This window comes from Fistularia commersonii, chromosome 10 (assembly GCF_037954325.1).
Source record: "Fistularia commersonii isolate RoL2024-O1a breed Wild chromosome 10, RoL_Fcom_v1.0, whole genome shotgun sequence".
NCBI lineage: Eukaryota > Metazoa > Chordata > Actinopteri > Syngnathiformes > Fistulariidae > Fistularia > Fistularia commersonii.
In genome coordinates, this window is record NC_141293.1 from 2,583,172 (window position 1) to 2,609,714 (window position 26,543).

Sequence of the window (26,543 nt, forward strand, 5' to 3'; positions counted from 1 at the left end):
GGAAACCATGTTGAATGTAGAAGGAATAAGAGTCAGTGTGCCGTGATGGTACTGTCAGTGTCTCTGCCTCAGTGATATTCACAGGATCCAGCAGTCAGCAGCAGCAGCAGCAGCAGCAGCAGAGATACAGACAACATGGTGCTACTGAAGAGGACCTGAGGGGAACTTCTCTTCTCCTGACTTTTTCAAGACGCCCCATGTTTATATCGGCCAGTAAGGAGGGACACTTTGCATACAAACAAAACATGCTGACTATAAACAAAGGAGTCAAAAAGAGCACTTACTACAAATACAATATGGGTTTGGACCTGGACTGGATTTGGAGGAAGAGCAGTTAATGTGTTAAAGATAAAGACAAACCACACACCTATAGTTAGTTTGAATGCCAGATTGTTTATCCAAAGAATTTAAATAGGTGGAAAAAGTAATTACAATTGGGTACCATGTAGACATTTACAAAGCTAACATTAACTACACAAAACCAAATGAATAGACATATAAATGAGTCTCACTTTCAACCCCTGGTTCCCTTAAAGAAACAAATGATTTTTTTTCTTCCATTGATTTAAACCAGGGGTGTCAAACTCATTTCTCACATACGGCCAAGGTAGATGTCAAGTGGGCTGGACCATTAAAATGATGGCATACTCAGCAATAAATAACCAAAATATCATGTCCTTCCTCTGTTTTGGTGTAAAGAAGTACAAGAACATTCGGAAAATCTTGGAATTTCATGAACAATCCCTTTACAAAACATTTCATGAAACACCTCATATTTCCTTCGACAAAAGTGAAATTTACTTCTATCATTCACATGTTTGCATTGCAATCATGTGATCATGAGATCCCACTGATCGTACAAAGGCACAAAACTTTAACAAATAATTGGTATTGAAAACTATAGTAATGCACTTTAAGATTAAATGAGACTTATAAAGAAAGGGTTTTTTAAACTATTTACACATGTGCATATAAAATCTGAATTGAATCCCTGCCTTCACCTTACAAACTAAAAAGAGTGCTATTAAATGTGTAAGGAAGAAAGTATTTACCTGTCCTGTAAATGTGTAAACTTCATCCATGATACATAAATACACATACAATACATACTGAAAATGCATGGAGTTGCATGAACAGTAGAATTCCACCATACTAGTTTGTAGTGAAGCTGGTGACTAAAATTAAATTGCACATATTCGCTAGCAATTAGCTAGCTGGCTTTTACCGCTGCTTCTCTGATTTCTCAGCTCTGGGTGAAAGTGGACGCTGTTTCCTCAGACCTGCCAGTTATTGGTTGATCTTATCTCTTCTGTTTCTTTGCAAGCTGTCATATTTTTCACTCTGAGTCTCGTAGTGGCGCCGTATATAATATTCTTTAAATACCAGAACTTGTTTCAAACACGCCGAGCACGAAGGTTTCCCGTGCGTCTCCGTAAATAAATGGGACGTAGTCCATTTTTCTTTGAAAATTCTGCACTCTTTAACTAAATTTCTCTATTTTGATAACGACATTTTGGCTAATGAGGGCGTAGCGGGGAGGTGGAGAACAGGGTAGAAAAAACGTCATAACAAGCAGCAGGTGGTGCATTGATAACGTCTGCTGATTGGTCCGTCTCAGTGACGCAGATTACCGTCTACTCTGACCAAAATAGTGCGCCCCCTAGCGGAACATTCTTGAATTGCATTTAATAAAAAAAATAAATCCTTGTCTTATGCATTTTTTCACTTTCAAAGGTATCCTGCGGGCCTGATCGAACCCCTTTGCGGGCCGCATGTTTGACAACCCTGATGTAACCCTATTCTCTCTATCCTCCTCTCTCACTACGTCCATAAATCTTCTCTTTGTGTCGTCCTCCAGACCTCTTGCCTGGCAGCTCCAATTCCAGCATCCGTCTATCAATATATTCACTATCTCTCCTCTGTCCATGACCCAACCATCTCAGTCTGGCTTTTCTGACCTTCTGTCCAAAAGATCTTACATGATGTGTTGTTCCTCTGATACTCATGTCTGATCCTCTCCATCCTGGTCACTCCCAAAGAGAGCCTTAGCATCCTCATCTCTGCAACCTCTAGTTCTGCCTGCTGCCTTTTGGTCATTGAACAGTTTCTAGTCCAAACATCATCGCTGGTCTCACCACTGTCTTGTACACCTTTCCTTTCATTCTGGCCGATAGTCTTCTATCTCTTCGTACCCCTGACACTTTTCTCCACCCATTCCAACCTGCTTGGACCCGTCTCTTCACCTCTTTTCCACACTCTCCGTTGCTCTGGACTGTTGACCCTAAGTACCTGAAATCCTCCAGCTTCTTGATCTCCACTCCCTGTAGCCTCACCGCTCCACCCGAGTTCCTCTCATTCACACACATATATTCTGTCTTGCTATCACTAACCTTGATCCCTCTCCTTTCCAGCACATACCTCCACCTCTCTTGATTTTCCTGAATCTGTTCCCTGCTCTCAAAACAGATCACAATGTCATCTGCAAACCTCACGGTCCATGGAGATTCTTGTCCAACCTCATCTGCCAGACCGTGCATCAACACTGCAAACCAGAAGGGGCTCAGAGCTGATCCCTGATGGAGTCCCACCTCCACCTTGAACTTCTCATTTCCCCTACAGCACACCGTACCAATGTTTCACAGTTAGCATACATGTCCTGCACCAGTCTAACATACTTTTCTGCCACTCCAGATTTCCTCATACAATTCCAGCGTTCCTCTCTTGGCACCCTGTCCTATGCTTTTTCTAGGTCTACAAAAACACAATTCAGCTCTCTCTGGCCTTTTCTGTACTTCCCATTAGCATTTTCAAAGAAAATACTGCATCTGTTGCACTCTTTCTTGGCATAAAGTAATACTGCTGTTCACAAATGCGGACTTTTTTTTGCAGTCTAGTGTTCACTACTTTCATTCAACCAACAACATGAAGTAATTTTTAATCCTATTTCTCATTTAGACATGCATCACGAGTATTTGTTTTCAAAAAAAGTTTACTCAATTCATTCAAGTATTCATGAACTTATGGCTATATGCACCTTGTTAGTGCTGCAACCAGAAGTCAGAAAGGAGAACATTTACTGAAATTAGTCATAAACAGAAAGTGTCATGGACTCAAGAAGTGATGGCTGAACTAAACACAAAGACACTCAGGAAGTAAAGTTTTTTAAGGGGGTTTATTTTACAAGGGGGATGACTGGATGGCAGTGCAGGAGCCAGGAAACCGGCTAGCATACGCCGACAAAGGAGGAGCCAGGATGGGGGGAAAAGAGGCAAATTCAGGACTCGGGAACAAAAACGGCTCTTACTTTGGGGATGAAGATCCACCAGGAAGGGCAAGGTGGACTCCAAGAGAGGGGTCTGTGTGGCAGTACCCACTCAAGACAAGCATCTATCCCTGAAGGGGCGGCAGCGAGCTCCTCCTTAAGCTCAGCCTGACGAGGCCTCATGATCCGCAGGTGTGCATTGCACCCCAGCTGAAATCATTCTCCTGCTCCATCACACTCACTGGTGAAAGACTGAGGTGGAAGGAGCTGCACACACACACACACACACACACACTGTCTCTATCAGCAAAAGAGCAGATGAACTAATGCACAGATAGTTTGAGTGTGTGGCTGAAATATGATAGAGAATTACACGTCAGCAAGCTTTGGTATTGATTTTGAATTAAAAACTTTGAAGAAAAGAAAATAAAAATATCCAGTGAAAGACGGGTATTAGTGGGAAAATTGTAAAAAAAAATAATCCTAAAATGGTCGATAAAAAGTATAAGGAAGAATCAAAGATGCTGTGTGAAGATGGAGAAGGTGTCCTGATCAAGAAAACAATCCAATCAAATGTGTAAAAATGTTTGAGAACTTTATAAAACACTAAATTGTTGATATATTGGTTTGATAGGAGTCTATCCAAATTTCAAAGATTTCTTACCTGTAGCTTAGAGACTAAGATGCATCTGGACTTTGCAAATTGTTTATGGAAAGATCAAACCACCAACATCATTACATTACATTTGGCAGACGCTTTTATCCAAAGCGACTTACAATAGAAAACATAAGGACTGCAAATAAATCTTGCAAATACAAGATACACAGGAAATATACAGAACAGTAAGCTTGGGTTAGTGAGTTTTTTTTTTTGTTTTTTTGACAAAGTCGTACACAAACGTACACACACACACACACACACTGCATAGCCTAACTTGGTGTCTAACCTGATCTGGGGCAGCTCAAGCATCAGCGCAGTCACATCATCTGGACATTAGAAAGTCCAAACTCTAAGAAATAAATATTTATCACTGTGGACTGCATTCAAAGAGAGATTTTTCTTATCATACGAAACAGTTCTGAAATGGTCTGAAAGCTCCTCTGGATTCAAACGCGACTCTTTTTTTAGTCAACGTCTGACACGTCGAACAAATTCATCTTTTTGTCTTTTCCCACTTTGCCTCTCACATGCTTGGAGGGAGTCTCTCCCAGATAAACACCCACAATGAACCATTCATTTCTCTGCTTGCATCAAGTCTATATCAGTAATCATGACAGGTGAGATCGCAGGAAAAGCCTTGGCACTGTTACCATGAAGCTACTTACTAGTGACTTGTGAGTTCACTACAAGAGGAGCTCACTTTTCTGTTTGCACACCACAATGTTCATTTATTTCCCATTGAAATAATGGGAAGAAGGAAAGAAGCTGTGTGAAATAGAGCAGGTGACCTGATCGAGAAAAATACCCAATCGCAAATCACGGTGTTATCCAATCACAGTGTTTTGGATTTTGGTTTCTGAGATGTGAAGTCCTTCCATTGCTTTCAAACCATTCATGTAAAAACTCAAACCAGGAGCAGCACCTGGACATTAGAGTCAAACCACTAAGAAAACTTTGCTGACTGTCACTGTGGACTGCATTCAAAAAGAGATTTTTGATATCATATGAAAGTGTTCTGAAATGGTCTGAGAGCTCCTCCTCTGGTGGATGAAGAGGTTACAAGAGGGGTTTTTGTTCAGCTCTGCAGGTGGTTTGTGTTATTGTGGGTCTCTGGCACAGTAATACACTGCACTGTCTGCAGGCTGCAGGTTCTGTCCTTTTAAAGTCACAATGTTACTGGAAGAATCTAATTCAATGCTGAACTTGTTCTTCAGTGAATCTTTCCAGTATGTGGTGGATCCAGCACGACTGACAATCCACTCCAGTCCTTTCCCTGCAGGTTGTCTGATCCAAGCTGTGTAGTAGCCGCTAACAGAATAGGAGACCTGACAGGTGATGGTCAGAGGTCGACCAGGCTGCACAGTCACAGAGGCTGGCTGTGTCAACTGTTCACCCTTGACACCTGTGGAGGAAACCATGTTGAATGTAGAAGGAATAAGAGTCAGTGTGCCGTGATGGTACTGTCAGTGTCTCTGCCTCAGTGATACTCACAGGATCCAGCAGTCAGCAGCAGCAGCAGCAGCAGCAGAGATACAGACAACATGGTGCTACTGAAGAGGACCTGAGGGGAACTTCTCTCCTTCTCCTGCAGCCGACAACAGGAAGGCAACGTTTTATTGCTGAATGGCGGTAAGTTTGATTTGCATAGCAAAACACTGACCTTTAACACAGGTCGAATTTGCCGAACAATGATTTGAAAATTGACGCCGGTGGTTTTGTCTTCACGTCGACACACTCGGATCTCATCATTTGATGATTTCATTCATACAATCGTGATCGATCCTACTTGTTTTAAGATCCGTGCACGAGCGGACGCAAGATCCCTTTGTATAAATCTCACTTCACACACCAGCCTGTTTTTTTTGTTTCAAACTTTGATAGAATCCAATGTTCCCTCCACAAGAATTTAACAGAAGATAAAGGACTTTTCTAAAGTGAATATCAAAGTGTTTTTCTGACACATTAGATGGGCTGATGTGTTTTTCAAGAAGGAAAAGTTTGCATCGATCGCCTCCGATGGGTTCATGAAATGGATCTGGGAAACTCACGTATAGATGGACGGAGACGAAATGCGTTTATGAAGGAATATTTGTATCTGGATTTGTCTGTTGCCACTGTTGACATGCTCATCCACTCCTAAATAAACATTTGAAAGTGCTTCCTGGTGCTCATTAAAAAGTAGTAAGTGTATGAATAACTGCACTCACCGGCCACTTTTTACACTCGTTAACACTTAATTTCTAATCAGCCAATCACATGGCGGCAACTCAGTGCATTTAGGCATGTAGACGTGGTCAAGACGATCTCCTGCAGTTCAAACTGAGCATCAGTCTGGGGAAGAAGGGTGATGTGAGTGACTTTGAACGTGGCATGGTTGTTGGTGCCAGAAGGGCTGGTCTGAGTATTTCAGAAACTGCTGATCTACAGGGATTTTCACGCACAACCATCTCTAGGGTTTACAGAGAATGGTACGAAAAAGAAAAAATATCCAGTGAGCGGCGGTTCTGTGGGCGGAAACGCCTTGTTGATGCCAGAGGTCAGAGGAGAACGGCCAGACTGGTTCCAGCTGATAGAAAGGCAGCAGTGACTCAAATAACCACCCGTTACAACCAAGGTAGGCAGAAGAGCATCTCTGAACGCACAGGATGTCCAACTTTGAGGCAGATGGGCTACAGCAGCAGAAGACCACGCCGGGTGCCACTCCTTTCAGCTAAGAACAGGAAACTGAGGCTACGATTTGCACGAGCTCATCGAAATTGGACGATAGAAGATTGGAAAAACGTCGCCTGGTCTGACGAGTCTCGATTTCTGTCGCGACATTCGGTTGGTCGGGTCAGAATTTGGCGTCAACAACATGAAAGCATGGATCCGTCCTGCCTTGTATCAACGGTTCAGGCTGCTGGTGATGGTGTAACGGTGTGGGGAATATTTTCCTGGCACTCTTTGGGCCCCTTGGTACCAATTGAGCATCGTTGCAACGCCACAGCCTACCTGAGTATTGTTGCTGACCACGTCCATCCCTTGATGACCACAATGTACCCAACTTCTGATGGCAACTTTCAGCAGGATAATGCGCCACGTCATAAAGCTGGAATCATCTCAGACTGGTTTCTTGAACATGACAATGAGTTCACTGGACTCAAATGGCCTTCACAGTCACCAGATCTCAATCCAATAGAGCATCTTTGGGATGTGGTGGAACGGGAGAATGTAAAGACGGGCAACTCTACCTGTGCAACTCCACCAAAGCAACTTCTCCGATAACGCACACACTTATTTTACTTCTGACCTACGCTCACAATGTGTTTCCAGAAAATACCTGTAATCTACAAGAGACGCAGGCCTTATTGCCGCAACCACCAACGCAGAAACCTATCCAACCTCAAGTCACTGCAACCTCACACCACTGCAAACACCAGCTCATTCACGGTTGGGCTATGGAACTGCCGATCTGCTGTGAACAAAGCAGACTTTATCTCTGCTCACGCCAGTAGACTCTTTCTAGACCTGCTGGCATTAACTGAAACCTGGCTGAAACCGGATAAGACAGCAACAACAGCAGCCCTATCCACCACCCACTCCTTCTCACACACCCCCCGTATGATGCAGCGAGGGGGGGGGACGGGAATCCTAACTCACAACCAATGGATCGACACCCCCTTGCTGTCAAACTATGAATACGGTTCGTTCGAATCCCATGCCATCAGGGTAACTGCTCCAATCAAGTTATCTGTAATTATAGTGTACAGACCACCTGGGCCACTAGGTGCCATGGTGGATGAATTGGACTTGATTATCTCCTCCATCCCAGATCTGGACTGTCCCCTACTCATCCTCGGTGACTTCAACACACACCTAGACAAGCCATATGCCGGCGACTTTGAAGACTTGATGAATGCTTTTGACCTTCACCTTGCCAGCTGCTCCCCGACACACAAAAACAGAAATGGACTTGACCGGATTTTCGCTGAGAACTGTGAGGTGAATGGTGTGAAGATAACACCGCTGCATGTTTCTGACCACTTCTTTATTCATTTCACAATCACTCTACCACAGTCACCAGCCAGCACTCCACCTGTGGTCACATATAGACGGAATCTCAGCAGACTGTCTATCACAGACTTTGCGTCGGCAGTTACTTCTGCCTCGCCAGCCCCCAGCACACTGTCTTCATTAGATGTAGATATTGCAACAGAGTCGCTCAGCTCCACACTGAGCTCCTGCCTGGACAACATGTGCCCTCTATCCACCAAGCCTGCACTCTCTACCCGGCCTCGACCATGGCTGAAGCGCTCTGCGTTCTACCCTTAGAGAGGCAGAAAGAAAGCGGCACAAAACTGGCAACCCGATAGATCTCGAAAACCTGCAGTCTCTACTAGCGTCCTTTGCCACCTCTGTGACAACTGCCAAGAAGGCCTATTACAACGAAAAGATCAGCGACGGCAGTTCCCGGCAGAGAGCTACGTTCCTCTAATACAAACCTACTAGCGGTACCTTCTGCTCGCTCTAAGCGATCTCAGGCAAAACTGTTCTCAGTTCTACTACCTCAGTGGTGGAACAAACTTCCGGAAGCAACAAGACTAGCATCATCTCTCTCAACCTTCAAGAAACAAGTAAAAACTGTTCTCTTTCAGGACTTTTTACTGCGCTGATGCCCCAGATAAGGTTGGCAGTAAGTTAGGCTATGCAGTGTGTGTGTGTGTACGTTTGAGTGTCTCTGTCCAAAAAAAAAAAAAACCCTCACTAGCCCAAGCTTACTGTTCTGTATATTTCCTGTGCATCGTGTATTTGCAAGTGTATTTGCAGTCCCTATGTCCTCTATTGTAAGTCGCTTTGGATAAAAGCGTCTGCCAAATGTAATGCAATGTAATATCATGTAAAAAGGGGGTCCAACCCGTTACTAGCACGGCGTACCTAATAAAGTGGCCGGTGAGTGTATATTCCACACACACATCCTGTATGTGTGCAGCTGCTTCAGTATTTGTGCAGGGCTTCCTGTGGTGTGTGTTGTCGTGGGACGTCGTACGCAGTAATACACTGCTGTGTCTGCAGGCTGCAGGTTTTGTCCTTTAAGTGTCACCGTTCCGGCAGAAGTGTCTCGACTGTAGCTGAACTTGTTCTTCAAAGCATCATTCTGGTAAAAATTTCCTCCCCCCCACATATGAGAAATCCAGTCCATGGGTTTTCCTTCACCCTGTCTGACCCAACCGGTCGCATAGTTGTCGTCGGTGACGGAATAACCAGAGAGCTGACAGGTGATGGCGACAGACTGTCCGGGCTGCACGACGACTGAGTCTGACTGAATGAGATCCAGACCGTTCACACCTGTGGAAACACCACAACATTATTACGGCCGTCTGACGACGGTGTTTCCGAGCGGTCGATCGGAGGGAAAGTTCCTCACAGGATCCGGCGGTCAGCGGCAGCATCGGCACGACAGAGAACATGGTGGACCGATGCGACTCTCCCGTCTTCTCGCCGACACGCAAACTCCACCTCCTTATGACTGACATTCATTTGCATTTTCAACATGAATAATCGATTTGTTTGATTTTCCTTTGCTTATTCACCCGAGACTTTGTTTCTGGGCGGTTATATAACGGAGACAGAAGGAAAACAAAGCTGAAATCTCACATGGAAACAAACTCTTCTTTCTTATTTAAGCCTGACATTTAGTTCAGATCATAAGCTTTTGAAGATTTTTAGGAATTAACATTTGGTTTCTCAGTTATTCGATGCAAATTAAAACAAATGTTGCACCAGAGCGGAAAGGCTCAACAGATGTTAAGGAACCGAAAATATAAAAACAACACACGTGAAAACATCATTCTCGTTTCTAGTTTCAAAATTCTGCAAGTTGTGCAAATCGTAGAGCTTTAAATAATTGGAATTCATTCAATTTTAAATGTTGAATGTAGATTTGATGAGATATATTTTATTTCTCTGACAGAATGAAAAAATTTCAACACGTCTTTGAATTCATTTTTGTCAGAATGTGGAATCTGGGTAAAAAGTAGTTTTATCAAGATTTAACATTATGACAAAAACAAAAAAAAAAAAGTTTTTTTTTTTTTTACTTGTAGAGTCACTTAGAATAACTTGGAGAGGAGCGTACTTTTCTATTTCCACAAAATGTTCAAAATAACAGTAAGAACCAAAGGCAAACAATTATTTCAGGATTGATGAAAAATAGATTTTTATAGCTCATGTTTGTATCAGCACAAAAGAAAATTAACTAAAGGAGATTGGAAATGTATGTATTTGTATGTAACTGTGTTTAACTGAGAAAGACCTTGAATTTGCCAAGAAAGAATAAAATCCCTCCAGCCTTTAAAACAATTGAGAATTTAGAAGGTCCAACCCTAAAGCCAACGCCGCTGTCTGTCACTGTGGCCTGTGTTCAAAAAGAGATTTTTGATATCATATGAAAGTGTTCTGAAATGGTCTGAGAGCTCCTCCTCTGGTGGATTAAGATGTTACAAGAGGGGTTTTTGTTCAGCTCTGCAGGTGGTTTGTGTTATTGTGGGTCTCTGGCACAGTAATACACTGCACTGTCTGCAGGCTGCATGTTCTGTCCTTTTAAAGTCACAATGTTTCTGGAAGAATCGACTTCAATATTGAACTGGTTCTTCAGTGAATCTTTCCAGTATGTTGGGTCTCCACGACGACCACTGACAATCCACTCCAGTCCTTTCCCTGCAGGTTGTCTGATCCAAGATGTGTAGTAGTCGCTAACAGAATAGGAGACCTGACAGGTGATGGTCAGAGGTCGACCAGGCTGCACAGTCACAGAGGCTGGCTGTGTCAACTGTTCACCCTTGACACCTGTGGAGGAAACCATGTTGAATGTAGAAGGAATAAGAGTCAGTGTGCCGTGATGGTACTGTCAGTGTCTCTGCCTCAGTGATACTCACAGGATCCAGCAGTCAGCAGCAGCAGCAGCAGCAGAGATACAGACAACATGGTGCTACTGAAGAGGACCTGAGGGGAACTTCTCTTCTCCTGACTTTTTCAAGACGCCCCATGTTTATATCGGCCAGTAAGGAGGGACACTTTGCATACAAACAAAACATGCTGGATCTAAACAAAGCAGCCAAAACTCGCACATGTATATAATAATTGGATGATTTCATGCATTAAATCATTATCTTCACTGCTTTCATGAAGATCCATGCTGCAGTGGACACTTCAGATCCATGAGAGATCATCTTTTTAACAATAACTCATGGAAAGACCAGTCAAACGCTGGATTTAAGGATCAAATTCTGAATAACACTTTCCTCATGCCAGCCTTTCACTCACTTATCAATAAGATCAATAAATAGTATATATTATTGTCATCCTGTCATTACACATGTTGGTCCTCAAAGGTCACATTGTTTTCACAGAAAATATCCATCAGATGTTGTGGGTTGTTTGTTTGTTTTTTTTTGGCTTATTCTTCAGCAGGTTCAACAGCCGCAACCGCTGATTAAGAAGCTGAATTCATGTTCTTGCTGGTGCTCGTTCTTCTGCGTCGCACACAAGAGGGAACACGGATCCTTCTGAATGCAGTATCATATAAATTGCATTTGGACGAATGCAGCGTTTTTATCTTTTCAACCTGAAATCTTCACATTTTGTCTTTTACAGACACTTTAGGTCCAATGATATCAAATGGAAGATAAAGGGATAAAGTTGATGAGCCATACAATGAAGTTTATGGGAAAGAGTAGTGGAAACTAGACTGAGAGCAGAAGTCAGCGTTTGTGAACAGCAGTATGGCTTCATGCCTAGGAAGAGTACTACAGATGCAGTATTTGCGTTGAGAATGCTAATAGAAAAGTACAGGGAAGGTCAGAGGGAGTTGCATTGTGTTTTTGAAGACCTAGAAAAAGCATATGACAGGGTGCCAAGAGAGGAGCTCTGGTATTGTATGAGGAAGTCTGGAGTGGCAGAGAAGTATGTTAGACTGGTGCAGGACCTGTATGCTCGCTGTGAGACACTGGTACGGTGTGCTGAAGGGGTAACGAGAAGTTCAAGGTGGTGGTGGGACTCCATCAGGGATCAGCTCTGAGCCCCTTCTTGTTCGCAATGGTGATGGATAGGCTGACAGATGAGGTTAGACAGGAATCCCCATGGACCATGATGTTTGGGGATGACATTGTGATCTGTAGTGAGAGCAGAAAACAGGTAAGAGGAAAATCTAGAGAGGTGGAGGTATGCTCTGGAAAGGAGAGGAATGAAAGTTAGTCGCAGCAAGACAGAATATATGTGTGTGAGTGAGAGGAACTCGGGTGGAGCGGTGAGGCTACAGGGAGTGGAGATCAAGAAGCTGGAGGATTTCAGGTACTTAGGGTCAACAGTCCAGAGCAACGGAGAGTGTGGAAAAGAGGTGAAGAGACGGGTCCAAACAGGTTGGAATGGGTGGAGAAAAGTGTCAGGGGTACGAAGAGATAGAAGACTTTCAGCCAGAATAAAAGGAAAGGTGTACAAGACAGTGGTGAGACCAGCAATGATGTTTGGACTAGAAACTGTTACAATGACCAAAAGACAGCAGGCAGAACTAGAGGTTGCAGAGATGAGGATGCTAAGGTTCTCTCTGGGAGTGACCAGGATGGAGAGGATCAGGAATGAGTCTATCAGAGGAACAGCACATGTTAGATGTTTTGGAGAGAAGGTCAGAGAAGCCAGACTGAGATGGTTGGGTCATGGACAGAGGAGGGATAGAGAATATATTGGTAGACGGATGCTGGAATTGGAGCTGCCAGGCAAGAGGTCTGGAGGAAGACCAAAGAGAAGGTTTATGGACGTAGTGAGAGAAGATATGAAGGTAGTTGATGTGAGAGAGGAGGATACAGAGAATAGGGTTAGATGGAGAAAGTTGATACCTGAAGGGAAAAGCCGAAAGAAGAAGAACGTTTGTTCTGATATTCTTTGTTGATTTGACAGTGTTCATCAACAGTAGAAGGAAACTTTAGGAATTCTCCAGTGTGACAAAGTACTTGACACATCCCTGACGTGCTTCACTGACTCTCAAACAGACCGGAGTGTTTTTCACTTCTTGTTCAACCTTGTGGCCTCATGTGTCTGTGTGTCTCTTGCACAGTAGTAGACAGCTGAATCTTCTGCTATCAGACGCTTCTTCTCCAGATACACTACGTTCCTGGAAGTGTCTTTGCTGATGGAAAACTGCCCTTGGAGAGTTCGGGCAAATACGGTGCCGCTTCCGGCGTCGATGCGACCGATCCATTCCGGGCCTTTCCCTGCTTTCTGACGAATCCAGTGCAGCCAAGCAAGTGGAAGACCGCTGACTTTGCATGACAGAGTGACCGACTCTCCGGGTCTGCTGACCACTGGATCCGAAGAGGTGAGGGTTTGTCCCCGGACAGCTGAAACACACACACACACACACTTTAGATAACAAGACACGTCCAGAACTCCCTTCGTCACCTCCAGCTGACGTCACCTTCGCTCACCTGAAACGAGACCCAAGAGGAGGATACTTGCAACAACCGTCATGGCCGCTGCCTCTGCTGCTGGAGAGATGATGTGTGTGTTGTAGACAGAATGAAGCTTATGTAGTGTTCAAGTAGAGGGGCGCGGCTTCTTCTCCATTTGCATCACCTAAAGTTTGAGAAGACTCTGCAAAACGCTTGGAGTCAGAGACACTTTTTGTCCCCGAGGGGCAATTGTGGTAGCAGAAGCAAAGTTGCAAGCATGAAGAGCAAAGTGTAAAAAAATGAGACAGAAAAGAGTATATATATATATATATACATTCTACATACAGGACTGTGTCTGAAAATTAGAATATTGTGATACAGTTCTTTATCTTCTGTAACGCATTTACAAAAACAAAAATGTCATACATTCTGGGCTCATTGCAAATCCACTGAAACATTGCAAGACTTTTATTATTTTAATATTGCTGATTATGTCTTACATCTTAAGAAAACTCAAAAATTCTATCTCAAAATATTAGAATATCATGAAAAAGTAATTTTTGTTTTTGTAATTTTATTACAGAAGATAAAGACCTTTATCACATAATCTAATTTTCTGAGATAGATAGATAGATAGATAGATAGATAGATAGATAGATAGATAGATAGATAGATAGATAGATAGATAGATAGATAGATAGATAGATAGATAGATAGATAGATAGATAGATAAAAATAAAATTACTTTACAAAATTGTGAAAACATTACTTACATTCAGTTATTGAATTCAATTAATGTTTCAGAATTTTAAATCTCGGTATGAGTTAAGTTTCAGAGAAATAATTTCATGTCTATAAATTCATATTTTTCAGACAATAATATCCTGTATCTTTAGAAAATGATTATCATGCAGGTTTTAATCCATTTTCAACCTTTCTGTGTTGTCAGATGTCACTATTGTTTGTTTGTTTGTTTAGAAGTTTATCAGGACAGTGTACAATTAAGCACAGAGGCAGAGATGTTTGTACCAGATCATAGCTCATAGCTAATTTCCATCTGTAGTCCTGGACAATACAAATATAAAACTGTATAAAATAGACAATATACATAAAATATACAGATAGGCAATAAAATAACTATACAATATATAAACAGGCGATAAAATATGTATTTTGCAAGTTGAAAGTGCTAGTTGAATATATTGTGATATTGTTACTTTGGTCATCTGGGGGCAAAATACCCGTCTGGGTATTAGATGTGAATTTCTCTACTGGAGGATAAATAAGCGAATATGTTATGTAAATCAAAATTTGAAACAATTTGGGAAGTCTCTCCAATGATTTATGAACCTTTTTTTTAGCAAGTACAGAGTAAAGTTGGACAAATCCATCTCTGCTATCAATCAGTGTGGACTGTGTTCAAAAAGAGATTTTTCTCATCATATGAAAGTGTTCTGAAATGGTCTGAGAGCTCCTCCTCTGGTGGATTAAGATGTTACAAGAGGGGTTTTTGTTCAGCTCTGCAGGTGGTTTGTGTTATTGTGGGTCTCTGGCACAGTAATACACTGCACTGTCTGCAGGCTGCAGGTTCTGTCCTTTTAATGTTATTCTTGTGTTGGAAGAATCTATTTCAAAACTGAACTTGTTCTTAAAAGAATCTTTCCAGTACGTGGAGCCTCCATCAGTCGTGACAATCCACTCCAGTCCTTTCCCTGCAGGTTGTCTGATCCAAGCTGTCCAGCCGCTGCTGATAGAATAGGAGAGCTGACAGGTGATGGTCAGAGGTCGACCAGGCTGCACAGTCACAGAGGCTGGCTGTGTCAACTGTACACCCTTGACACCTGTGGAGGAAACCATGTTGAATGTAGAAGGAATAAGAGTCAGTGTGCCGTGATGGTACTGTCAGTGTCTCTGCCTCAGTGATACTCACAGGATCCAGCAGTCAGCAGCAGCAGCAGCAGCAGAGATACAGACAACATGGTGCTACTGAAGAGGACCTGAGGGGAACTTCTCTTCTCCTGACTTTTTCAAGACGCCCCATGTTTATATCGGCCAGTAAGGAGGGACACTTTGCATACAAACAAAACATGCTGACTATAAACAAAGGAGTCAAAAGGAGCACTTACTACAAATATAATATCGGTTTGGACCAGGACTGGATTTGGAGGAAGAGCAGTTAATGTGTTAAAGATAAAGAGAAACCACACACCAATATTTAGTTTAAATGCCAGCTTGTTTCTAAAGAATTTAAATAGGTAGAAAAAGTAATTACAATTGGGTACCATGTAGACATTTACAAAGCTAACATTAACTACACAAAACCAAATGAATAGACATATAAATGAGTTTCACTTTCAACCCCTGGTTCCCTTAAAGAAACAAATGATTTTTTTTCTGCCATTGATTTAAACCAGGGGTGTCAAACTCATTTCTCACATACGGCCAAGGTAGATGTCAAGTGGGCCGGACCGTTAAAATAATGGCACACTCAGCAATAAATAACCAAAATATCATGTCTTTCCTCTGTTTTGGTGTAAAGAAGTACAAGAACATTCGGAAAATCTTGGAATTTCATGAACAATCCCTTTACAAAACATTTCATGAAACACCTCATATTTCCTTCGACAAAAGTGAAATTTACTTCTATCATTCACATGTTTGCATTGCAATCATGAGATCATGAGATCCCACTGATCGTACAAAGGCACAAAACTTTAACAAGTAATTAGTATTGAAAAATATAGTAATGCACTTTAAAGATTAAATGAGACTTATTACCATTTACACATGTGCATATAAAATCTAAATTGAATCCCTGCCTTCACCTGACAAACTAAAAAGGGTGCTATTAAATGAGTAAGGAAGAAAGTATTTACCTGTCCTGTAAATGTGTAAACTACATCCATGAAACATGCAAACACAAACAATACACACTGAAAATGTATGGAGTTGCATGAAAATTGAATTCCATCATACTAGTTTGTAGTGAAGCTGGTGACTTAACTTTAAATTGCACATATTCGCTAGCAATTAGCTAGCTGGCTTTTACCGCTGCTTCTCTGATTTCTCTGCTTTGGGTGAAAGTGGACGCTGTTTCCTCAGACCTGCCAGTAATTTGTTGATCTTATCTCTTCTGTTTCTTTGCAAGCTGTCATATTTTTCACTCTGAGTCTCGTAGTGGCGCCGAATATTATATTCTTTAAATACCGGAACTTGTTGCAAACACGCCGAGCACGAAGGTTTCCCGTGCGTCTCCGTAAATAAATAGGAAGTAGTCCGTTTGTCTTTGAAAATTCTACACTCTTTAACTACTTTTCTCTATTTTGATAACGACATTTTGGCTAATGAGGGCGTAGCGGGGAGGTGGAGAAGAGGGTAGAAACAACGTCATAACAAGCAGCAGGTGGTGCATTGATAACGTCTGCTGATTGGTCCGTCTCAGTGACGCAGTTTACCGTCTACTCTGACCAAAATAGTGCGCCCCCTAGCGGAACATTCTTGAATTGCGTTTAATTAAAAAAAATAAATCCTTGTCTTTTATGCATTTTTTCACTTTCAAAGGTATCCTGCGGGCCTGGTCGAACCCCTTTGCGGGCCGCATGTTTGACACCCCTGATTTAAACTTATTTACTTTCAGTTTCTGATTTGAGCTCTATTTAAATTCTGTTTCCAGTCTTTCTCCATCATAGCTTCTTAGTCAGTTCCGACTTTTAAATGTTTAAGCGGTAAGTTATTTTGCTTTTACTAGTCCTTCTTTCTTTTAAATCAATACAGACCTATTTTAGTGTAAAGAAATCCAGTGTCAGTATTACCTTCCTACTCGCAGGTTATTACAACTATGGTAACTCGAGTTTACCACAGGAAAGTTACATGAAGTATCTTAATTAACCCAATAGAAAATGAACACCTTCAATTGCAATCAGACTTAAGATCACCTTCTTTCAGCTTTTCCCTTCAGGGGTCTTCACAGCGAATCAACCTACTCCATGTAACCCTATTCTCTCTATCCTCCTCTCTCACTACGTCCATAAATCTTCTCTTTGTGTCGTCCTCCAGACCTCTTGCCTGGCAGCTCCAATTCCAGCATCCGTCTACCAATATATTCACTATCTCTTCTCTGTCCATGACCCAACCATCTCAGTCTGGCTTTTCTGACCTTCTGTCCAAAACATCTTACATGATGTGCTGTTCCTCTGATACTCATGTCTGATCCTCTCCATCCTGGTCACTCCCAAAGAGAGCCTTAGCATCCTCATCTCTGCAACCTCTAGTTCTGCCTGCTGTCTTTTGGTCATTGTAACAGTTTCTAGTCCAAACATCATCGCTGGTCTCACCACTGTCTTGTACACCTTTCCTTTCATTCTGGCTGAAAGTCTTCTATCTCTTCGTACCCCTGACACTTTTCTCCACCCATTCCAACCTGCTTGGACCCGTCTCTTCACCTCTTTTCCACACTCTCCGTTGCTCTGGACTGTTGACCACAAGTACCTGAAATCCTCCAGCTTCTTGATCTTGACCTGAATCTGTTCCCTGCTCTCACAACAGATCACAATGTCAAACCTCATGGTCCATGGAGATTCTTTTCCAACCTCATCTGTCAGACCGTGCATCAACACTGCAAACCAGAAGGGGCTTAGAGCTGATCCCTGATGGAGTCTCACCTCCACCTTGAACTTCTCATTTCCCCTACAGCACACCGTACCAGTGTCTCACAGCTAGCATACATGTCCTGCACCAGTCTAACATACTTTTCTGCCACTCCAGATTTCCTCATACAATTCCATAGTTCCTCTCTTGGCACCCTGTCCTATGCTGTTTCTAGGTCTACAAAAACACAAGTCAGCTCTCTCTGGCCTTTTCTGTACTTCCTATTAGCATTTTCAAAGAAAATACTGCATCTGTTTTACTCTTTCTTGGCATGAAGCCATACTGCTGTTCACAAATGCGGACTTCTTTTGCAGTCTAGTGTTCACTACTTTCATTCAACAAACATGAAATAATTTTTAATCCTATTTCTCATTTAGACATGCATCACTAGTATTTGTTTTCAAAAAAAGTTTACTCAATTCATTCAAGTATTCATTAACTTATGGCTATCTGCACCTTGTTAGTGCTGCAACCAGAAGTCAGAAAGGAGAACATTTACTGAAACTAGTCATAAACAGAAAGTGTCATGGACTCAAGAAGTGATGGCTGAACTAAACACAAAGACACTCAGGAAGTAAAGTGCTTTAAGGGGGTTTATTTTGCAAGGGGGATGACTGGATGGCAGTGCAGGAGCCAGGAAACCGGCTAGCATACGCCGACAAAGGAGGAGCCAGGATGGGGGGAAAAGAGGCAAATTCAGGACTCGGGAACAAAAAACGGCTCTTACTTTGGGGATGAAGATCCACCAGGAAGGGCAAGGTGGACTCCAAGAGAGGGGTCTGTGTGGCAGTACCCACTCAAGACAAGCATCTATCCCTGAAGGGGCGGCAGCGAGCTCCTCCTTAAGCTCAGCCTGACGAGGCCTCATGATCCGCAGGTGTGCATTGCACCCCAGCTGAAATCATTCTCCTGCTCCATCACACTCACTGGTGAAAGACTGAGGTGGAAGGAGCTGCACACACACACGCACGCACGCACGCACGCACGCACGCACGCACGCACGCACGCACGCACGCACACACACACACACACGAGCCCGGATCCCAACAGGAAGAAAGTCGACATAACAGCGTGAATAAAGTGTCTGATTCATCAACACATGAACCGCTGTGTTCTGTCGCTGTTTGTTGTCTCTATCAGCAAAAGAGCAGATGAACTAATGTACAGATAGTTTGAGTGTGTGGCTGAAATATGATAGAGAATTACACGTCAGCAAGCTTTGGTATTGATTTTGACTTTGAAGAAAATAAAAATATCCAGTGAAAGACGGGTATAAGTGGGGAAATTGTAACAAAAAATAACCCTAAAATGGTCGATAAAAAGTATAAGGAAGAATCAAAGATGCTGTTTGAAGATGGAGAAGGTGACCTGATCGAGAAAAATACCCAATCACAAATCACGGTGTTATCCAATCACAGTGTTTTGGATTTTGGTTTCTGAGATGGGAAGTCCTTCCATTGTTTTCAAACCATTCATGTAAAAACTCAAACCAGGAGCAGCACCTGGACATTAGAGTCAAACCACTAAGAAAACTTTGCTGACTGTCACTGTGGACTGCATTCAAAAAGAGATTTTTGATATCATATGAAAGTGTTCTGAAATGGTCTGAGAGCTCCTCCTCTGGTGGATTAAGATGTTACAAGAGGGGTTTTTGTTCAGCTCTGCAGGTGGTTTGTGTTATTGTGGGTGTCTGGCACAGTAATACACTGCACTGTCTGCAGGCTGCAGGTTCTGTCCTTTTAATGTTATTCTTGTCCTGGAAGAATCTATTTCAAAACTGAACTTGTTCTTAAAAGAATCTTTCCAGGATGTGGAGCCTCCATCAGTCCTGACAATCCACTCCAGTCCTTTCCCTGCAGGTTGTCTGATCCAAGCTGTCCAGTCGTTGCTGATAGAATAGGAGAGCTGACAGGTGATGGTCAGAGGTCGACCAGACTGCACAGTCACAGAGGCTGGCTGTGTCAACTGTACACCCTTGACACCTGTGGAGGAAACCATGTTGAATGTAGAAGGAATAAGAGTCAGTGTGCCGTGATGGTACTGTCAGTGTCTCTGCCTCAGTGATACTCACAGGATCCAGCAGTCAGCAGCAGCAGCAGCAGCAGAGATACAGACAACATGGTGCTACTGAAGAGGACCTGAGGGGAACTTCTCTTCTCCTGACTTTTTCAAGACGCCCCATGTTTATATCGGCCAGTAAGGAGGGACACTTTGCATACAAACAAAACATGCTGGATGCAAACAAAGGAGCCAAAACTCGCGCATGTATATAATAATTGGATGATTTCATGCATTAAATCCTTATCTTCACTGCTTTCATGAAGATCCATGCTGCAGTGGACACTTCAGATCCATGAGAGATCATCTTCTTCAACAATAACTCATGGAAAGACCAGTCTAACACTGGATTTAAGGATCAAATTCTGAATCAACACTTTTCTCATGGTTTCCTTTCACTCACTTATCAATAAGATCAATAAATAATGTTTAAAAAGGCTGCTGTGTGGATGTCCAGTAAGAAAGCGCCTTTTCTGCTTTTCCTGCATTCTTTTCTCAACTTCTGACCATCAAACATGAGCGGTCGGCCGCTCGCATTCAAAGTCAAATCGCCCTAAAAACATTGGGGATGTCCAGGATAGATTTGGCTTTGAATGAACAGCAAAGACTCAACATCAGCATCCACGATGCTAAGCTAAAGGAAAACCGCTTAGCGCTGCTCAGCGGCGCATGGACTTCATTTATAAGTAAAGGTAAGAGTTATTACGTTTTTTTTTTATGTGCTTTTTTCCTATGCGACAATTTGTATATGTAAAGAATGTTGATATGATATTTTAAACAAAACACGTTATCTGCTGCCAATAAAATGGTGAATAAGCTACTCTGTAGGGTTCATATGTTTGTAAATCTGACTGATGACGTCAGCGCCTCACCAGCCATTTCATACATACATACATACAGATTTAACTACACTTCTATATACATACAAACATACAAATGTACGAAAATACATACATACATACATAGAAACGTACTTATACACATACATACACAAACATACATACAAGCATACATGCATATATACATGTATACATACACACATACATAAATACACAAATACATAAATATACATACATCATACTTACATTTTCACATAAAAACATATTTACATATATTTTTTACATACATAAACGTATACCTTTGTACTTACATACATACATGCATACATACTTAAAAACTTACTTAGACACATAAATACATACCTTAATACATATATATACATGTACATACCCTATACATACAAAATTATAATTATGAATCCACTTGTGCACATATTTACATTTCTACACACATTCAAAAATATTTACAAACATTTATAAATAACATGCATATATATATATATATATACATATATATATGTATATATATATATATATACACGCATACATGTACATATTCATATATGTACATATGCACCTACATACATTCATACATACTTACACCCATACATACTTATGCACATACTTACATACATAAATACATACATTCATACATACATATATAAGTATTTATACATCTACTTACATTTATACATACATATTGAACTACAGTTCTATATACATACAAACATACATAGGCATTTCAATACATACATACATACAAATGTACTTATACACACACACAGACACACAGACACACATACATACATACATACATACATACATACACGCATACACTTATACATATACATACACATATACCTCTATATACCTGTATACATACATATAGGTAATTATGAAACTACTTATGCTTATATTTACATTTCTACACACATTCAAACATATTTACAAACATTTCTACATACATACATGCATACATATATACACTCATGAAAACACATATACATACTTATGCATGTACTTACATTCATACACACAAACGTACTTATACATATACATACATACACACATACAAACACAGATACACACATATGTACTTACATATACTAAGACATACACACATACATACATAAATGCATATATATATACATACATGTACACATTCATATATGTATATATGCACCTACATATATTCATACATACATACTTATGCACATACTTACATACAAACATACTTATACTCATACACACACATACATACATACATACATTGATGCACAAATACATACATACGTATACAAAGAAATACAATCATACATACATAAATACACATATATACAGACATATAAATGTATATTTATGTATGTATGTTTATTTGTTTTTGTATATGTTTGTATGTATGTATGTGTGTATGCATGTACTGAACCTCACCGCACGTCACTGACAGGAAGGGTCAGACCAGGATGTTCTTCCTTGGGAGACTGAGGTCGTTTGACATCTGTAGCTCCTCAACACTTCTACCAGTCTATGGTCCGGCCCGCACACATCCTGCTTATTTTTATTTCTTTATTTTATTCATTGCTATTTATTTTTGTCACTCTAATTATATTGTTTAGTTCTGGTTGTGTATTTTTCAGCCTCTTTTTTCCTTGATGTTGCCCATTGTTATCCTTGATGTTGTCGCTGTTGTTGTCTGATGTCTATTTACTCGGCCATGTCTTGCTATCTTCAGTCTTTCTATCTATATTCCTATTTTTCTCCTTTTTGTTGACATTATGACTGTTACGCTGCTGTGATAAAAAGGGATGTCCCCTATGGGGATCAATAAAGTTTCTTATCCTTCCCCAAAAAGTGAAGTTGGACTCAGCCCTGGTCTGAGAGCTCCTCCTCTGGTGGATTAAGATGTTACAAGAGGGCTTTTTGTTCAGCTCTGCAGGTGGTTTGTGTTATTGTGGGTGTCTGGCACAGTAATACACTGCACTGTCTGCAGGCTGCAGGTTCTGTCCTTTTAAAGTCACAATGTTTCTGGAAGAATCGACTTCAATATTGAACTGGTTCTTCAATGAATCTTTCCAGTATGTTGTTTGTCCACGACGACCACTGACAATCCACTCCAGTCCTTTCCCTGCAGGTTGTCTGATCCAAGCTGTGTAGTAGCTGCTAACAGAATAGGAGACCTGACAGGTGATGGTCAGAGGTCGACCAGGCTGCACAGTCACAGAGGCTGGCTGTGTCAACTGGTAACCCTTGACACCTGTGGAGGAAACCATGTTGAATGTAGAAGGAATAAGAGTCAGTGTGCCGTGATGGTACTGTCAGTGTCTCTGCCTCAGTGATACTCACAGGATCCAGCAGTCAGCAGCAGCAGCAGCAGCAGAGATACAGACAACATGGTGCTACTGAAGAGGACCTGAGGGGAACTTCTCTTCTCCTGACTTTTTCAAGACGCCCCATGTTTATATTGGCCAGTAAGGAGGGACACTTTGCATACAAACAAAACATGCTGACTATAAACAAAGGGGCCAAAACTCACACATGTATATAATAATTGGAAGATTTCATGCATTAAATCATTATCTTCACTGCTTTCATGAAGATCCATGCTGCAGTGGACACTTTAGATCCATAGAACTCCAGATCCACCTACCTCCAGATAGATAGATAGATAGCATTCATTTTGTTTTATATTTTCCCTGCATTTATGTAATTTACTTATACAGTTGCTAGCATTTTTCATTATAAGCCGAATCTTTGTGAGGGTATGAAGATAAATTGTGTAAAGAATAAAAACATGATTATGAGATCATTCCGGACCACTATTTGAAAAAAAAAAAAAAAACTTTTTGAAGGATTTTGTATTGAGAGTTCTCACTGTGGTACCCAGTTATACACTGTGATTCAGCTCAGTACAAAAACAAATGCCTGACAATGACAGCATTTATCCAAACACATTACTACCAATAAATATACTCTTGAGAATCTCCATAAATGCTAAAATATTACTGCTGTGGATTAATTGAGTAGAATGCACTTCTACAAGTGTTTCAAATTTTTAAATATATATTTAGTAACATTTTTTTTGTATACGTTGTGATGTTGAACAACGTAAAATAACTCTTAACAGTCCCACAGCTGCAGGAACCCTTTTGCTATAAAAAGGTTGATTTAACAGAATACTGTATTTAGGTGCTCGGAAGAGAAAAAGTTCAAGTAATATTATATAAATACAAACGTGAATTTATATTATACATGCATGTATATAATGTAATGATGAATTTAAAAAATGTAGTGTGTAAGCATATACACAAATATACTGTATATATACACACGTGTATGTGCTTACATTATATACATATGCTTATATCTCACGCACACATGTGTGTGTGTGTGTATATATATACATATATATATATATATATAATGAAAGAAATACCACACACACAAACATATATATATAGAGAGAGAAAGAGACATCAATATAATATATATATATGAGAGAGAGACACACAAATATGTGTGTTTGCGCACACACACACACACACACACACACACAGTCACAGACTGATTGAACACCCAGTATCTGTTCAAATTGTTGCATTATGGTATCAATAAAATACAAGTGACATGTCTTAAGTATAACGTAATTACGATTGGAAAAAAAAAAGAAAAAAAAATCTAAATGATTAAACCATCGCTGAATCCTTAATATTTGGTAAAGGCGAAAGGAAGGAGGTTTTTCTGTTGCTCTGTATCACTGTGCCACCCACCAGCCAGTCACAGTGACAAAGTCTCCTACAAAAACTCCATCGTGGCTCGTCATTCTTCTGCAAATCGTTTCGGTTTTTTCTTCCTCTTTAAAACTTATTTACATATGTTTTATTTTCGCTGGATGACAAAAGTGAAATTTGGAACGGATGAAGGTAAAAATGTTTCCAGGTACAGACATCCGCTCCTTTCATTTTATACCAAAAAGGACAAAAAAAAAAAAAAGGGAAAAAAATAGCTTTGGTAAATTATTGCGGCGTATGTTTTTACATTAGATGTCAAAAAAAATTAAATTTGGAGGGAAAAAAAAAACGTAACCCTTTAATATCTATTATTGCAGACATGAAGTCAGATTTTCACATGTTGCTTCTTTGAGCTCTAATAAAGTTTAAGCTTTGGAATTTCAGCTCAGGAATTCATACTGATAAATATTGTATCTACATTTCATCCTTTTTCCTCTCCGTTCAAAACGGTGTTGTTTTTGACAAATTCCTCTTAATGTTCAAATACAGTGATGCACATCCTGTTTTCTAATATAAATTAAAATATATACTTTTTTTTTTTTATAACAAGATGATACTTGACTCTGACACGAACAACCAAATGACATCCAGGGATTATTTGTCATTGTTTTGATTTATGTCATTTCACCTTACTATTTCTCACAAAAACTGATTTTTCCCATTATCCAATAAAATCATGCTTTTTGTTCCATAGCTGCCATTAGTGTCATAAGTCAGAAATGTTGACCAAAAAATTAAAAAAAAAAAAAGAAAAATCCAGACTACAAGCTGTTCCCATCCCCCACAAAGTGAGGAAAGATACAAGGATAAAAATAAATGAAAAAAAAGTGACAGTAGCAATGACAAAATTAAAAAGATGTGAATGTTATTTCACCTTACTATGAGCAGAAATTCTGCGACCTCTTGTTCTTATATCACGGTGGAATATTTAGGAGCGACTGGATTTGTTGCACAACCCATCACAGCTCCACGCTGGAATTCACTGAGAGCGACGCGTTCTTTCACAAATGTTTTTAAAAATGTTTGATTTCACACACCTGTGAACGTGGACGTGATTGGAACACCTGATTCCCATTATTTGGAGAGATGAGTCAAGACTTTCAGCCATACAGTGGAGATGGATATATGACCTTAAACACTGAATCCTGAATCCTGAAATTCAATAAAATACAAAAAAAAAGGAATTTTCTGCATGAACTTCATGTTCGATGTCATTTGGTTATTTGGTTGTTATGTCTTATGTGACATCCGTGCACAAATGCTGCAGTGCATGTGGGAATAAATGGGATTCAATGCTACACTTACATGCTTTTGAGCCATCAAACTCCTGTGTACACTTTAAATGGATGGATCTGCATAGATAGATAGATAGATAGATAGATAGATAGATAGATAGATAGATAGATAGATAGATAGATAGATAGATAGATAGATAGATACAAGAATATACATAGAAACAAGAATATACACGAGTGTTATATAGTTAATCTATTTCTCTGAACTTTGAAATTATTGAGCTGTTTTTTTTTTTTTTTGTTTGTTTGTTTTTTTTAATTTCCTTGTTTTATAAATGACATTTTTCCAAACTCCCCTTCTGACACCAGCAACAGTTCCTACTGGGTTTCTTATTTTGGATTATAGAACTTTTAATTATCTATAATGAATGTCAATTCATGCCATCGTCATCATTTTTAATAGAAAAAGAAAAATCTGTCTCTCTATATGTGAAACATCCATTTTCAAGGCGACTATTACATTTGTCTGATTTGACTCTGACTTTTTCAAATGTCTGATTTTTAAAAGAGTCCATTTCTATTAAAGGAATAATTAAAAGTGCTTTTTTTATATCCTTAAATTTTTTTTTCA

At 40.4% G+C, this 26,543-nt stretch overlaps 3 pseudogenes and 1 gene segment (V, D, J or C); all 4 read right to left on the minus strand.

The window, feature by feature from the left end:
* Positions 1 to 5,020: 5,020 nt before the first annotated feature.
* Positions 5,021 to 5,466, minus strand: LOC147230084 (immunoglobulin heavy variable 4-38-2 pseudogene; annotated as a pseudogene).
* A 4,974-nt stretch (positions 5,467 to 10,440) lies between these two features.
* On the minus strand, positions 10,441 to 10,886 carry LOC147230085 (immunoglobulin heavy variable 4-38-2 pseudogene; annotated as a pseudogene).
* Positions 10,887 to 12,959: 2,073 nt separating this feature from the next.
* Positions 12,960 to 13,424, minus strand: LOC147230086 (Ig heavy chain V region 3-like). The segment is given in 2 exon segments: positions 12,960 to 13,294; positions 13,382 to 13,424. Coding segments are annotated over 2 exon segments (378 nt in total).
* A 6,245-nt stretch (positions 13,425 to 19,669) lies between these two features.
* On the minus strand, positions 19,670 to 23,281 carry LOC147230087 (Ig heavy chain V region pseudogene; annotated as a pseudogene).
* Positions 23,282 to 26,543: the final 3,262 nt, after the last annotated feature.